The following is a 15,411-nucleotide window of genomic DNA, read 5'->3' as shown; positions in this document are numbered from 1 at the left end:
CATGCAAGTCAAGCTCCCTAACTGCTATACTATCGCTCTGGTCCAGTGATGAGTATTTAAGCAGAACGCAAATGAATCTGAGTATAAACCCAAAACAGTGGTTAAAGTTTTGGGGGGCCTGAGCTGGCCTTGTATGCAGACAACTAGGTTTGATATCTGCATCCCATATGGTCCCCTGAGCACTGCAGGATGTGACCCTGCTGCCCCCCCCCCAAAAAAAATTCTCACCCGATTTCTAGGAAATCATTGCAAAATCATGAAATAGTTAAACATTCTAATGTCATTCTTATGTTAAATGAATTTCACCCAAATCATTTATAGAAGGAAATAAAAAGAGATTTACCTTTATGAGTTGAAATCTCAAAATTTCAGCTTTTATTATCTACTTTTTTTTGGTTTGGGAGCCGCAAGGGGTGACCATGTAGTTCCCAAAGATTAAGCATGCACTCAGTTCAATGAGTTATCTCTGATTCCCCTGGACTCTACTTTTAAAATAACGGGCATTGGTAACTAAAACAACAACAAAAATTGGGGGACTGGTGAGATAGGACAGGAGTTAAGGCACTTGACTTGCAGGCAACGGACTCTGGTTTGGACCCTGACACTGTACGATTCCCTGAACACCACCAGGAGCAGCTGCTGAGCATAGAGCCAGGAAGGAGTAGCTCCTGAATACTGCAGGGTGTGGCCCAATTCCTCTCTCTAAATCAAAAAAAGAAAAGCCCCATGTTAACGTTCAAAGCACTCGAAGTGTTCTGGTATATTACTGTGTGTGGGTCCTTCCCAAAGAAAACAAACATCCCAGGAGCAGCATTTGGATTGGATCTACCTTAGATCTTTTCCAATTCTCATCTTTCACATCCCTTCATTTGGCCTTTTGGGTTCCAAAATAACTGCCAAAGTGACGCGATATTTCATTCGATAGTCAAAGGACTATTTGGCAAGGATTTAAACATTGTAGGGGCCAGAGAGAAGGTAAGGTGCTTGCCTTGCATATGGTCAAGACAGTTTTGATCCTCAGCACCACATGGTCCCATAAGCACTTTGAGAAAAGACTCGTAAGCACAAAGCCAGGAGTAAGCCCTAGGCAGCGCAGATAAAAATTTTTTAAAAATAGGTCTTGCAGGCCAAAGAAATAGTATGGCAGGTAGTGTGCTTCCCTTGCACATGGCCGACCAATCTGTAGCATCACAAACGATTCCTGAAGCACACCAGAATAATCATTGAGCACAGCCTGTAGGAGATTTGGGGGTAGGGGGAGAATGGGCCATAAAACAAAAAGGAAAAAAGGTCTTTTTTTGGGGGGGGAGCTTTTTGGGTCACACCCAGCGATGCTCAGGGCTGACTCCTGGCTCTGCACTCAGGAATCACTTCTGGCGGTGCTCGGGGGGCCATATTGGATGCTGGGAATCGAACCTTGTGCAAGGCAAACGCCCTACCCGTTGTGCTATCGCTCCAGCCCCCAAGGAAAAAGGTCTTAATGGGTTAATGGCATCCACAGAAGGTAGTCAGGCAATGGTGGACTAAATATAGAGGTACATGAGTAAATGCCACCATTTCCCATCCATGAGGTTTGTTGTTAAAGGCTGGTCAGGATCCTTCGAAACAGACAAGGGGGATTTAGTACCTGAGCTGATCCAAGCATCTAAAGGTAACTAATTTGACGTGAAGATTTTAATTTTAACTTTTTATTTTTGGGTCACACTAGCAATGTTCAGCGGCTACTCCTGGCTCTGCACTCAGGAACTCCTGGTGATGCGGTGCACCATATGAGATACTGAAGACCGAACCAGGGTCAGCTGCATGTAAGGCAAACACCCTACCCGCTGTACTATCACTCCAGCACAACACAAAGACTTTTTATTAAAATGATTTTTTGCAACTGAAAAATGGTAATTGGGAAAAAACTTTAAATGCATTTCTACAACGGATAAAAGCAAGGTAAAACAGTAATAAGCACGCACATACTAGCAGAAAATTTAAATCATCCTTAGGGCAGTGACATTACATCTTTAGTAGGATTTTCTAGTTTCATATTATAATGGCGATAATAACTGTAACATTCAGAAAATGAGTATCTTGATCTAACATTACTGTTTAAAGGAGATCTCCTTAGCACCATCCTTGTCCTTATTAGATAGGCAGTTTACAGGGTACCAGTCACTTTTCTGTAAGTACTTTCTCATTTATTCCTCACAAAATTCCTACAAGATAGACACTATTTCTACCTGTGTTTTACAGAAGATGATATTCAGAGAATCTAACTGGCCCAAAGCCAAAGCCAGATATTAAGCTGAAAATTGAATACAAGATTCTATACCAGTCACTGGGGCTTAACAGATCCATCCCCTCTCCTCTCCATGGCTTCTCTTGAGTGAAGAGAAGGTACAACGCCCCCTCTAGCAACCCTCTCTAGTCTCTCAGTCTTGAGTTTGTCCCTGTCTGCAGAAATGCTGGAAACCCTGAGCTAAAATGCCACTTCCTTAGGCAAGCTTTCCCTGCACCATCTCCTCTTCTGACACCCTTATCTGACTCAGGCCTCTTCTGCAAAGTCTGTGCCGAAGACCCTATGGTAACAACGGCTTTTTACCTAGTACAAGTCCCCCCAACCTAAGTGCAAGCAGGAGAGAACACTCATACAAGTAATGGTTCGAAATCTCAACTTTCCAAAAACAATTCAGAACTGGGACACATAAGAGCAGCCAGATACAAAATCTATGGTGTCACCAAGAATGTCCAGTTATCGAGGTTCTCTGGACTTTAGCTGACCCTGGCTATAAAATGAGTTTTCGTAACATAAAAATGGTATGTTATGAACGCCTTTCAAAGACATTACTTTTTAACTTTTTTTGGTTTTGGGCCACATGTGGTGGTGACCAAAGGGAACAAAGCCAGATAGGCGACATACCAGGGAAGTGCCTAACGCTCTGTATTACCTCTCTAGCCCTTTATAATTATTATACCTTATGAAGATTGTAGCAAATTGTCACATAACTGTCATCTCTTAGAAGTTACTGCTCACTGAACATTTCATTGTCTTTTTTTTCCTCATCATGTCAGAAAAAAGGTATTTCTGTGCTAAACTAACCTTTAGAGGTAAATTAGCAGCATGACTTTTTAGCCATTGCTGTCAGTCACCTTCTGACAAATAAGTTACTGCTCAAATCAGTTCATTAAAAATACCTACTAGATACTGCATAGCAGCTGAGCAATATCATGTGGTCTTCATAACCAGCAATAGAAAACAAATTATTTCATGATGTCTTTTCAGCACGTTTGGTTGTTGGGGGAAAATTCCAAATAATAATGGTGCAACTTTTGTCAAAATAATGAATGTAATCAAAGTAGAGAGAGAGTTAAGTGGAAATCATCTGCCTCACACGCATGGGGAAGGGAGGGATGGGGGGTATATTGGGGTTCTTGGTGGTGGAAAATATGCACTGGTGAAGGAATGGGTGTTTGATCATCGTATGACCGAGACTTAAACCTGAAAGCTTTGTAACCATTCTCACGGTGATTCAATAAATAAATTAAAAAAAAAAAAAGACCTATTAGAGTGGCTCTTCAAGCCTGTGTTTTTCCTTAAACATGTATCTCATTAGCTTGTCTCTTCTATTTTTTTTTTAATGGAAACTTTTTTTTACTTTTTGGCTTGTTGGGTCACACTCAGTGATGCTCTCAGGGATTATTCCTGGCTCTGCACTCAGGAATTACTCCTGGCAGTGCTCGGGAGACCATATGGAATGTCGGAAATTGAAACGGGGTTGCCCGCGTGCAAGGCGAACACCCTCCCCTCTGTCCTATCACTCCAGTCCCAACTTGTTTCTTTACTTATTTGCGTTCTGAAGAAGTCTTAATTCTCTCTCTCGCTCTTTTTTTTTTTTTTTTTTTTTGCTTTCTGGGTCACACCAGGTGATGCACAGGAATTACTCCTGGTAGTGCTCAGGGGGACCATATGGGATGCTAGGAATTGAAACCTGTTTGGCCGCGAGCAAGGCAAACGCCCTACCTGCTGTACCTGAATTCTCTCGAACACATATTTCTTCTTCTTTTTCTCCTCACATCTCACATCTTTCTAAGCAACTTTTGCTCAATAAAATCTATCTTGCAAAAAAAAAAAAGTGTGCTTTACACACACAGACAAAACCCCACTAAAGTTATTAAACGTATGGAGTTGGAGAAATAGTACAGTGGGGAGGGTGCTTCTCTTGCACATGGTCGACCTGGGTTCAATCCCCAGTATTTGATATAGTCCCCTAAGCACTGCCAGGAGTAATTTGAGTGCAGAGCCAGGAGTAACCCTTGAGTATCGCTGGATGTGGCCCCAAAACAAAGGTTATTAAATGTGTATTTTTGACAACTTAACTGATTTTAATCCAGGATTGAAATCAATCACTCTAGGGGCCAAGCAATAGTACAATGGATAGGGCATTTGCCTTGCATATGGCAGAATGAGATATGCTTCAAGGCAGGCATCTTATATGGTCCCCTGAGCACTGCCAGGAAAGATCCCGAGTGAGAGACAGGAATAAGTCTGAGCACTGCCTGTGACCCCAAAAAATAAAATAAGAAAAAGGAATCAGTTATCAATTATTCTACTCTCAGAGGTTTTTCTTCAAGTCTTAGATTCTCTGAGAAGGCTAGAAGGATTACTCCAATTAGTTTGCTTCAGTTGTTTCCATAATGGTTTTAAATCAAGCCCACCTCTACCCCCAACAAAACCAACCCAAAATAAATCACTATGACAACTGGCACAAATTATAAATTAGGAGAGTGCCCTTAAAGATTAGAGGGACTGGAGAAAAAATATAAGGGTTAAGGCACTTGCCTTGCACACAGCTAACCCTGGCACTACTAATGGTCTCCTAGCACCACCAGGATTGATTCTCGAGCCCAGAGCTAGGATTAAGTCCTACGTTGTTGGGTATGGCCTAAACCCATCTCATCTCCACAAAAAAATAATTCATTCCCTAAAGGGCCAGAGAGAGAGTACAATGATCAAAGAACTTGCCTTGCAATACAGCCAACTCATTTGACTCTCAGCATTGTATATGATATAAGTAATGTCAAGCACAGAAGTCAGGCCATAAACAGTCCTTGAGTAACACTGGATATAGCCCCCAAACCCAAAATAAACTGTAAAATGTCTCCCCCCCCCAAACAGTGGGAACTAAAAAAATGCCAATTCATAAGAAGTTTAATGAAATGCATTAAGCTCAGATAATTCCACATCTAACCATTCAAAAATTAACATTTGTCAGTAATTTAATGTCCTCTGCTTTTATTCCCAGCCCAAATAGCAAGTGACAGTACTTAATAGGAGTTTGTGGTAACAGCTCAAAGTATGTGACCTAAGAAAATCTGTTTGTGGCTTGTCTTCAAGCCTATGTTCTTCCTTGAACACTTATCTTTGCCTACTTTCACTCCAGAAAAGCTTGTGTGTTCTGTCTCTACCCTCACATCTAAATAAATTTCAATTAAAACTATCCTGCTTCACCAAAAAAAAAAAAAAAAAAGGAAAAGAAAATCAGTTTGTTCACTTGAAAAAAAATCTTAATGGTATGACATCTACTTTGGAATTCAGGCAGAAGCCAGAATCAATAATAGTAGTATTCAGTAACTTGCATACAAGAATCTTGATGAAGATTCTGTGTCGCAAAGATTTTCCCTGCTTCCTATTTCCTAACCAAGAGTTCTCAAACTTTAATCAGAATTCCCTAAAGGACTCAAAGTCTGGGTTCTACTTCTGTCACTGTCCTCCCGTTGTTCATCGATTTCCTCGAGTGGGCCCAATAATGTCTCCACTGTGAGACTTGTTACTGTGTTTGGCATACCAAATACATCACAGGGAGCTTGCCAGGCTTTGCCGTGCAGGTGAGATATCTCGGTAGCTTGCCAAGCTCTTCTGAGACAGACGGAGGAATCAAACCCGGGTCGGTTGGGTCGGCTGTGTGCAAGGCAAATGCCCTACAGTTTCTAATTAAATTACCTTCAAGATGGGTTTCAGTCCCCCCCCCCCCCCGCCCTTTTGAGCAGGAGGGGGGTGCCGCTTAAGTGGTGCTCAGAGATTCAAGATCGCTGACCAGCCACACCAGTGGTCTGCAGCCAGGGTCCAAGGATGCAGTGCTGGGGGTCTCGACAATATGCACCCTAACCCCTATACTTTCATTGCTGCTGGGGCCTGAGATTTTGTATTTCCGGTAAGTTACCAAATGATACTAAATTCTAGTTTAGGTACCACACTTTGAGAACCAAGTTTTCGGCTATGGTTCACAGGTATCGAAGGGCTGAAAACCACTGATCTAAGCTATTTTATCCTGAAGTTTTGTTTTGTTTTTATTTTGGGGCCACACCAGCTGGTTATCAGGGCTTACTCAAGAGCTCGGGGGCCACATGGGAAATCAGGTACAACTTTGGTCAGGTGTATGCAAGACAAATGCCTTACCCACTGTACTATCTCTCCCTGTCCCTGCTCTGTTGCTACATAAAAAATAAAGGGTTCATGATCTCTGGATGACAGGTAAGGGTTCAAGATCCCTGGATGACAGGTGCAGGACAGGTGCAATTCTTGATTTAAAAATGAGACTGTATTTTATCACCTCTAAGCCCTTCAACTAATCCAATCACCCTAAAAATGACTATTTAAATACTACCAGGGCCTGAATGATAGTTATAGTGTGTAAGTGTTTGCCTTGCACACAGGCAACCTGGGTTAGATCCCACATTCCAGATAGTCCCAAGTCTGCCCAAAGTGATTCCTGAGGGCAAAGCCAGGAGTAAGCCCTGTCATCACTAGGTATGGCACAAAATCCAAAAAATAATTATTACCAGAACATAACCATCAGGCTTATCTCACCTGGCAAAATGGGCTTGAAGGAATTTATAAATTAAGGGACCTTTGTGCTGGGTTTTTGTCTGCCCTCTCTCTATCCCTCTGGCCCTGCCCTAGCCCCCTCCTCTCTGTCCCTCCATAAAAGAAAAATAAATTAAGGATCCAAGACGCCCCCCAAGGATGACAGGTGCATATGGTAAGCCCAATTATAACTATTCTGATTAGTCATTTCAGAGGCTTAGGGAGTAGGCCTACAAGTAGCCAATGTGCCTCTAATTTTAGTACTTTAAACATTGATGGAAGCATAATGGATACCAGCTGAACTCTGAGAACTGAACATCTGAGTTGTTTGACTTCATTAACACCATAAATCAAGTTTTCCAAGGAAGATTCAGGGCACACCTGGGAGCTGATAAGAATCTCTCAATTTTGGAGAATGTGGTTTATTAGAAGAGCAAATGCCTTTTATATCTGAGGCCCTGAATTCAATCCCTAACAAAGCATCAAAACAAAAAGCCCCTCAGTTTTCAAGCCGATCCCTGACATACCTATCAGAATCATACTTCACAAGCTAGACTAAGGAGATTCTAATACATAGAGACACATTGGTATTGTTATCCCGAAGGCACATGAATTCAACATCTGAATTTGCCCACCTTCTCTGGGGGAAAAAAATCCCTCAATTTTAAACAGTATTAAAGTTATCCCATGAAATAACTAATACTGAACTAAAGAGTTAAAGGTTGACAAGTTTTCTAATTAGGCCTTATTGTGTTTTGGTTTTTGACCACGGCCACTCCGGCCCTACTCATTCTGAGTTGCTTGAGACTGATTCTTGCTGTGCTCAGGACCTGGTACTTAAACCTGCACGCAAAGCTTGCGAGCTAGTCTCAGGCACCTCCAGAAGAGCTCTAAGGTCAGGAACAGACTTTCCCACACCCTGCAGTGCTAGGTGTTGTGTCCAAAGAAAGATTATTTTAAAATATTATTTCTGGAGGCCTGAGAAACAGTATAGTGGGTATGGCATTTACCTCGCCAGATGGGGTCCAAAAGTCAAAAAAAAAAAAAAAAAGGGTGGGGGTAAAGAGACGAAAATTCTAGTCCATGAACTTGAAGTGGCAGAAACTTCACTGGAATAAAACAGATAGATGCTTTATTCCAATAGTCTGGGTAGGGCACTTGCCTTGCATGCAGCCAACCTGAGTACGATCCTCAGCATCCCATATGGTTCCCTGAGCACTACCAGTAGTGATTCCTGAGTGCAGAGCCAGGAGTAACCTCTGAGCACTGCTGGGTATAGCCCAAAGACCAAAAAATAGAGGTTTGATCTCAGGATGTCAAAAGATAACAGGATGGCTCAACTATTTCAACTATTATTCCACTTGTAGAACTAAAGGACCACTTATTGTAATGCTAAGAACTTAGGTTTCACACGTTCTTCAAAAGGAAAAGAGCTTAGTTGACCTCAAATTCTACAATTACCAGGATACTGGAAGCACAATGAAAGTAGTACCCCAACACTGCCTAAAAAACAACCCCAACACTAACACTAAACTCTCTTGAATGGAATATAAAGTATAGCGATTGCCACCTACTTTTGGTAGAACAGACCAACAGCTCTAATCCAATCATCATTAACCTAAAGAATCTGTTTGGGGGTTACACCCAGCAGAGCTGAGAGGACCATGTGGTACAGAGAATGCACACAGCCCACTGAGCCATCTCTTTGGTCTTACTAACACCTTTTTTGGTGTATGTCTGAAGCAGTGCTGAGGCAGCCAGAAGGGCCTCTCCCTGTGATCTTCATCAATGGGACCAGTGGCCAATGTGAGAGATGTTGCAGCTGCTCAGACCGGTGCTCCTGGGGTTAGGGGACTCCAGGGACACACCCAGTGCAGCTATGGGTTCATTCAGTGCTGAGGATCAAACCAGTTAGTGGCATTTAAGGCAAGTACCTCAAACCTTATATCATCACTCCAGTTTCTATTTTTTTAAGGCACGGTTAGGTATAGCTGAATTCTGAGGCGGGGTTGTCAAAACGGGCAATACTGAACTTAGTCTTAAGTACACAACAAATTCAATCCCAGCAATGAATATGACAAGCATATACAGTAAGCATATACAATAAGATTAATCATGCATGCTATCATCTAATCAGCGTGTGAAGGTGATTCAGAAGCCTCTGCCAGGACTCCACAAGACTACCATTAGAACCTTCAATCATTGGGGCCTGAGATACAGTAGAGTGTGGAGGGCACTTGCTTTAGCACACAGCCAAACTGGGTTTGATGCAGGCACGACATATGGTCCCCTGATCTCCATCAAGAGTGATCCCTGAGCAAAAAGCCAGGGGTAAGCCCTGAGCACCGACAGGTGTAGCCCAACGCCCTCCCCCCCCCCAAAAAAAAACCCTTTCCAATCAAAACGTACTGGAAGATTAATTTTTATGGAAGTTAATTACTAACAGTTCAAATCATTTTCCCTTCATTTAAGAAGTTTTTCTCCATTCAGAATTCACCTGTCAATGCTTCAGGTTATTTGTTATGAAATACAATTCTAGCACTCAACATTTTTGAAGACCAAACTGACAGAAATTACATTTGGAAGAATACTCACATTCCATTATGCTGAAGCAGAATATGTGAAAAAAGCAATTAACCAGGATTCTTCAACCTGAACACTTTCCCGTTTCTTTCTGTTTTGGGCTACAGCAAGCAGTGCTCAAAGCTCACTCCTGGCAGTGTTCAGGAGACCACATGTGTTGCCAGGGATCGAATAAGGGTCAATTGAGTAAGGGTCTTACCCATTGTGCTATATTTTTAACCCTCATTTCCTTTTTTTTTTTTAACTGCTGAAAATAAACACTAGGCTGAAGAGATAGTACAATGGGAAGGGGATTTCCCTTGCATGTGGTTGACCCAGGTTTGGTCCTAGCATCCCAGATGGTTCCCCCAAGACTGTCAGAAGTGATTTCTGAGCGCAGAGTCAGGGTTAAGTCCTAAGCACCACTGGGTGTGCCCCCAAACAAACAAAAGGAACATTTGGACAGCATTCAATACTTTATAAAGTGGGTAAAAGTAATGGCACCAGTACAAAAAGGACTGTCTTTAAAATACAAATCAATCAGTATCATGGGAAACCTGGTTCAATCATCACAGTAGAGTTTCATACTAAGGAACTTATGGTTACAGACCCAACCGGAAAATAACTTTTTCTGTAAACAGTTTCAAACACATTCAATGTGCTCCACTTCAATACATTTCAGTAACCTAGAAAGGAATTCACAGCTCAGAGTCCTGCCAACACCTTCAGAAATATTCAGTAGCCAGCAAGATACTGAAGCAATAGTTTCAATAGATATACCATCCTGAGGCCTTGGTCCTGCCCTTCTTAGAAAACAATATACCTAGAGAAGCAGTTTAAAATGAGAATTTTTTAAGACTTTTTTTTTTGCAGTGTGTATGGGGGCGCACACCTGGTGGTACTCAGGGCTTATACCTGGATCTGTGCTCAAGGATCACTCTTGGCAGGGATCAGGAGACCATATGTGCTACCAGGGACTGAACTGGACTGGGTTTGGCCATGAGCAAGGCAAGTGCCCTAACCACTGTATTACTGCTTTGTCCCCTAAAATCATAAATTTTTAAGTGAGGAGATGTTGGATTGAAATCTTACTTTCCAGAGTTTATATACAATTTGTTACAAAACTAAAGAACAAAAACCTAGTTATCCTGGCTAAGCACACCACAGAATAGGTAAAGGTAAAGGCCCTCCCGTTGATCGTCGATTTGCTCGAGCGGGCCCAGTAACGTCTCCATTGGAGACTTTGTTGTTACTGTGTCTGGCATATCGAATACGTCACGGGGAGATTGCCAGGCCCTGCCGTGCGGGCGAGATACTCTCGGTAGCTTGCCGGGCTCTCCGAGAGGGGCGGAGGAATCGAACTCGGGTCGGCCATGTTGGCCGCTTGCAAGGCGAACGCCCTACCCGCTGTGCTATCGCTCTAGCCCACCACAGAGTAGCCTTTGGGAAAACTACCTCTCAGGGAAACAGCAAAGGATTTGTTTTGGGGTCACAATGGCAGTGCACATGACGTACACCTGGCTCTGTGGTCAGGGATTACTCCTAGCAGCGCTGGGTGACTATATGGGGTGCCAGGAATCAAACCTGGGTCGGCTGCATGCAATGCAAGTGCCCTTCCCATTTATTATCACTCCGGCCCCTCCAATGATAAGATTTCACAGACAACTCAGTTGAAATTCTTACTCTACAGCACTTGAGTAATTTCCCAGCTAACACAACCTGTGAGCAATAAACACAGGTTCCCATCTGGTATCTAAGCCAATACGCCCTTCCCAGGAGGCACGCATCTAGTTTAAACTCTGGATACTGACACTTCCAGGAGGAAAAAAAAAGTTTAAAGCAACGCCTTTATTAAATCTAGTATTTAAACCTCAGGGTGAGAAGACTATAACCACTTAAGATAATACTAATGAAATACCTACACAATGTTACTTTCCTCCCTACTTATAAGGAAACACAATTTCATCAGTTACAAAGCCTACTTTTGTATAGCGGTGGGGGGGTTTGGAGGCCGGCTGCTTCTTCAGGTCAAGGCAAGCATCTCCATTTTCCGTTTCACCCAAACTTTTCCTATCCATGGCTTCTTGGACTAACAATTCTTTGCACCTGGAAGGCAAAGGAAGACAAAATTGTCACTGAAGGACAGTCCATTATCAGAGATCTCGGCAGTGTAAGAAACCGAAACTTTTTTTTTTAATCCATCCAGTGACTAGTTCTCAAAAACAAACCCTCACCGAAAGATGCTGCTCTAAACCAGAACCCCGCTTGGAAAACAATTACAGGTACGACGTTCTCACTTTTAGTATTCTCAGCATCAACAAGGAAGGAAAGCAGAAGTTGGAAGGTGCCCGAACGGGGCTCACACAGCCTTTGAGCGACTTGAATGAAAAAAGAAACTAAGATCGGTTGCTGTCACCCATGGGGGCCGGCCGGGCAAGGAGCGGGGAAGTTTCCAGGAGTGGGGGCAGGTAGGAGCCGAGTTGGGGATCCGGCAAGTCGGGCGAGGGTGAAGTGCCCATCACTTTCCAATGGACGGCGCCAGCTGCCCCTTGTTACCCGGGGGGCCGGGGCCCGAGTGGCCCTCGCCGGGGCCGGCCGCACCTGTGGCCGCGGCAGGGGCGCCCGGGGCACGGGCGGGCGAATGCCGGCCTCAGCTGGGCAAAACTCGGCTTCCCGGGGCTGCGACCCCCAACCCCCAGCCTCTCGCGCAGGCCCCGGCCTCGCGGCCTCCTTCGGAGGAAGGGCGGGGACGGCACTTCACGGAGGGGCGGCGGGCGGAGGGAGCGCGGAGGCCGAATCCCCGGCCCGGGCGCCCCGCGCTGGACCGGCGCAGGCCCGGCGGCTCGGGCCCGGCCCGCCCCGGCCCGGCCCGGCCCGCCCCGCGCGCCTCGCGCCCCTGCCCACTCCTCGGCTCGCGCCCCGGCGCTCCCGTTCACGCACGCGACCCCGGGAGCATTGCGCCCGCGCCCCTTCTCCGCCCGCCGGGCCCCCCCTCAGCCCGGCGCGCGGAGTCCCGGAGCCCCCCGCCGGCCCTTACTCGGTGCCTCCGCCGCGGGGCGGCCCTCCGTCTCGGCCGCCGCTCCCCTCCCCGCCGCCCGCGCCGCTCCGAGCGCTGCTCCGCGCGGCCTTCGCTCTCGGCCCCCCACCCCCCCGCCCGCTCGCTCGCTCGCTCGCTCGCTCGGGCTGTCTCTCCTCAGCCGCCGTAACCGCGGCCCGGCCCTCCGCCCCTCCTTCCCGGCACCCTCCCCCTAAATAACTCCCCACACGTCCCCGGACCCCGGCACCGCCTTCGGCGCGGCGCGCCCGGATGTGAGGTGCCCGCGGCGGTGCCTGACGGAAAAGCGCACCGCCGCACCCGTTTCCCGAGGGTCGTCGGCCCCGCGCCCCGCGCCCCGCGCCCCGCCGCCGGCCAACGGAGGCGGAGGGTCGAGGGCAGCGGCGGCCAGGCTGGCCGGCGCGGGAAGAAGCGGAAACCCGGCGCCCGGGCACGCAGGCGGTCGTGGCGGGCAGCCCCGGCGAGGACGCCGCGTTCCCACGCGCGCTGCGGGGGCGGGGCGGGCCGGGTGGTTGCTCTGGGCCCCGCGACCCCCGCCCCGCAGCTCAGGCTTGGGGACGGGGGTGAGTGCTGCCTGCGGGGCCGCGGCTGCAGCGTGGCGCGACCCGGACACGCGATTCCCGTCGGCCGAGGACCCCGGGCCTTCGCCAGTGGGAATCTGAGTTCGGCGAGCCCGGGGCGTTTGAAGCTACGGGGTGTGGATTTGAACCCTCAGCTCTTTTTTTCCCCCCAAGCTCTTGTTGGCTGGAGTTTTCTCTTTTCTCCAGTGCATTTCCCCCCTCCCCCGGCCCCCAAGTATCCCCTGGCTTTGAGACTGGAGCGCGGTGACGCGTGGCTGCGTGACTCTGGCTTTTGACCGCGCTTCGGGCGACCGACAAATTCAATGAAACGTTCTTTTCCCGCCCATCACCCGAGGCTGGCTGGAGTCTGCACGCGAAGGGGAAGTGCGAGTGTGGTCGGATGAGAAAGAAATGGCGAAGGTCTCTCCTTCGCCCCGAGACTCTGGCCTTCGGGGGGCGCAGGAACTCACATTGAACCTCCCCACTTGGTGATCAGCGAAATCGAGGGGCTGGTGGAGGGGAGATCGGGAGAGGTCGAGGGAGATAAATGCAAGCCTTGTCGCCCTCCCGGTTTCTGACCGACCGGTGGGACCGCCAGAGTTGGTGTGAAATGATACCTGTCCGTGGAGAGGGAAGTGTTCATTTTTCTCGTTACAGGGCAGAGAAATAAATCAACATTATTATTATTATTATTATTTTCGAAGGGACCCGCTTTGTTTGAGCTTCGGTTTCTTAATGTGTGAAAGCAATAAGGGGGCTGAACTGAACGAAAAATGCTTAGGAGTTTCGGCAATAGAGAAGACAACGATTAGGAATACCTTTTTTTCGTCTGTAGTGCTGAATAAAAATGTGTGTCTGACCATCCCTTCAGGCAAGAGAAAACTACAAAGACCATTTATTTGATTTGATTAATTAATTTATTTTTACCTCTCCTGGCTGTGCTCAGAGATCATTCCTGGCGGTGCTCAGGGGACCGTATGGGGTACGGGGGCAATCGATCCCGCGTGGGCTTCGTGCGCGACAAGTATGTAACTATTGCTCGCGCCGCAACGTCATTTATTCTTGTGCTTAATTTTCTCATCTGCAAAATCTGAAGATGATAACCCTTTTGCAGAACTTTTCAAGCTAACATAGGATAAGGTGTGTGGATTGTCTGAATTTCTGTAAATCGGTTGGATTAGCTTTATACGTTGTAAGTGATAAACAATGGTGGTTTTATTATTTTTAAAACCAAACTTCTGGAATCCCGGTTCTATTTAATTCGGCGGGGGTGGGGAGATGGGGGTGGGGTGGGTTGAGGTTTCTAATCCCTGAATCAGTGTTAGAACCACAGTGAAGATTGTATTCTTGGAACCTCTTAAACCCTACTTCTGCCACATAGTGACCTAGTCATTTCACCTTTAACAATGTTTACTAATCCGTCAAAAAAAAAGTATCTTTTCTTCCGACTCTTAGAGGCAATTAGAGATAATATTTTAAACACTGTATCAGTTATTTATTGCTGATGGCTGGGTAACCATCCCCAGACTCAGTGACCTAATCCAACGTTATTTATATTGCACCCAGATCTTTAATTTGGCCATTTAATTTGGTCCAGCTGGTGTCTGTTCCATTCAGTATCAGCTGGGGTTGCTGGAAGACTTGGGGCTAGGATCATCTAGCTCAATTACAAGTAACATGTTTGGCGGTTGGTGTTGGTTGCCGGCTGCTACCACTGGGCCTGCTGACTGGAATACACGTGGTCTCTGTGACCCGAGCTTCTTCACAACTTGTCAGCTGAATTCTCAGGGCAAGTGTTCCGAGTGAGTGAGAGGACCAGAACCCTGGCTGAACTACTGTGTCAGTTCTGCCACTTCACATTCTGTTCCTTGGAAGTCACTAAGGCTGACCTATATTCAAGGGGAGGCGACCTGAACGCCACCTTTATATTAGGATATGAAAGAATTTGTGGACTTAGTATCACAGGGCTGGAGCAATAGCACAGCCGGTAGGATGTTCGCCTTACACGCGGCCAACATGGCCCACCGGAGTTCGATTCCTCCGCCCCTCTCGGAGAGCCCGGCAAGCTACCGAGAGTATTCGATATGCCAGACACAGTAACAACAAAGTCTCGTTACTGGGCCCGCTCGAGTATCAACATACAGGAAAATCTACTCAAGCATGGGTGCTATCATAATTAGTCCCTGATCTGGATCCAATTTTCTAGGTTCTAGTTCTGGGTAGAACCTACTGTCCTGCCAGGTTCTTTAGGGGTTCTTCATTACAACCACTTTATTATAAAACCTTAGTTCCCAATTCCTTCTCCAGCCTCAATTTCTCCTTGTAAAAGGAGAAGACAATTACCAATAGACATAAAGATTTACTGAAGAAAAATCTATTAA

At 46.4% G+C, this 15,411-nt stretch overlaps 1 protein-coding gene across 4 annotated transcripts in view; it reads right to left on the bottom strand.

Annotated features, from left to right (window-relative positions):
* EIF4ENIF1 (eukaryotic translation initiation factor 4E nuclear import factor 1) overlaps window positions 1-12,551 on the bottom strand; it is a 55,358-nt gene extending 42,807 nt beyond the window's left edge. For all 4 annotated transcript variants that reach the window (XM_056116484.1, XM_056116485.1, XM_056116486.1 and 1 more), the window contains exons 1-2: window positions 12,453-12,551; window positions 11,398-11,521 (exon numbers count right to left, since the gene is read on the bottom strand). In XM_056116484.1, the coding sequence (XP_055972459.1) occupies window positions 11,398-11,493 (96 nt within the window). In that variant the 5' untranslated portion in view covers window positions 11,494-11,521; window positions 12,453-12,551. The remainder of the gene's footprint in view (window positions 1-11,397; window positions 11,522-12,452) is intronic.
* Between the last annotated feature and the right edge of the window lie 2,860 nt (window positions 12,552-15,411).

This window comes from Sorex fumeus, unplaced genomic scaffold (assembly GCF_029834395.1).
Source record: "Sorex fumeus unplaced genomic scaffold, SorFum_2.1 ptg000032l, whole genome shotgun sequence".
NCBI classification, from domain to species: Eukaryota; Metazoa; Chordata; class Mammalia; order Eulipotyphla; family Soricidae; genus Sorex; species Sorex fumeus.
This window is presented reverse-complemented; position numbering and strand designations above follow the sequence as displayed.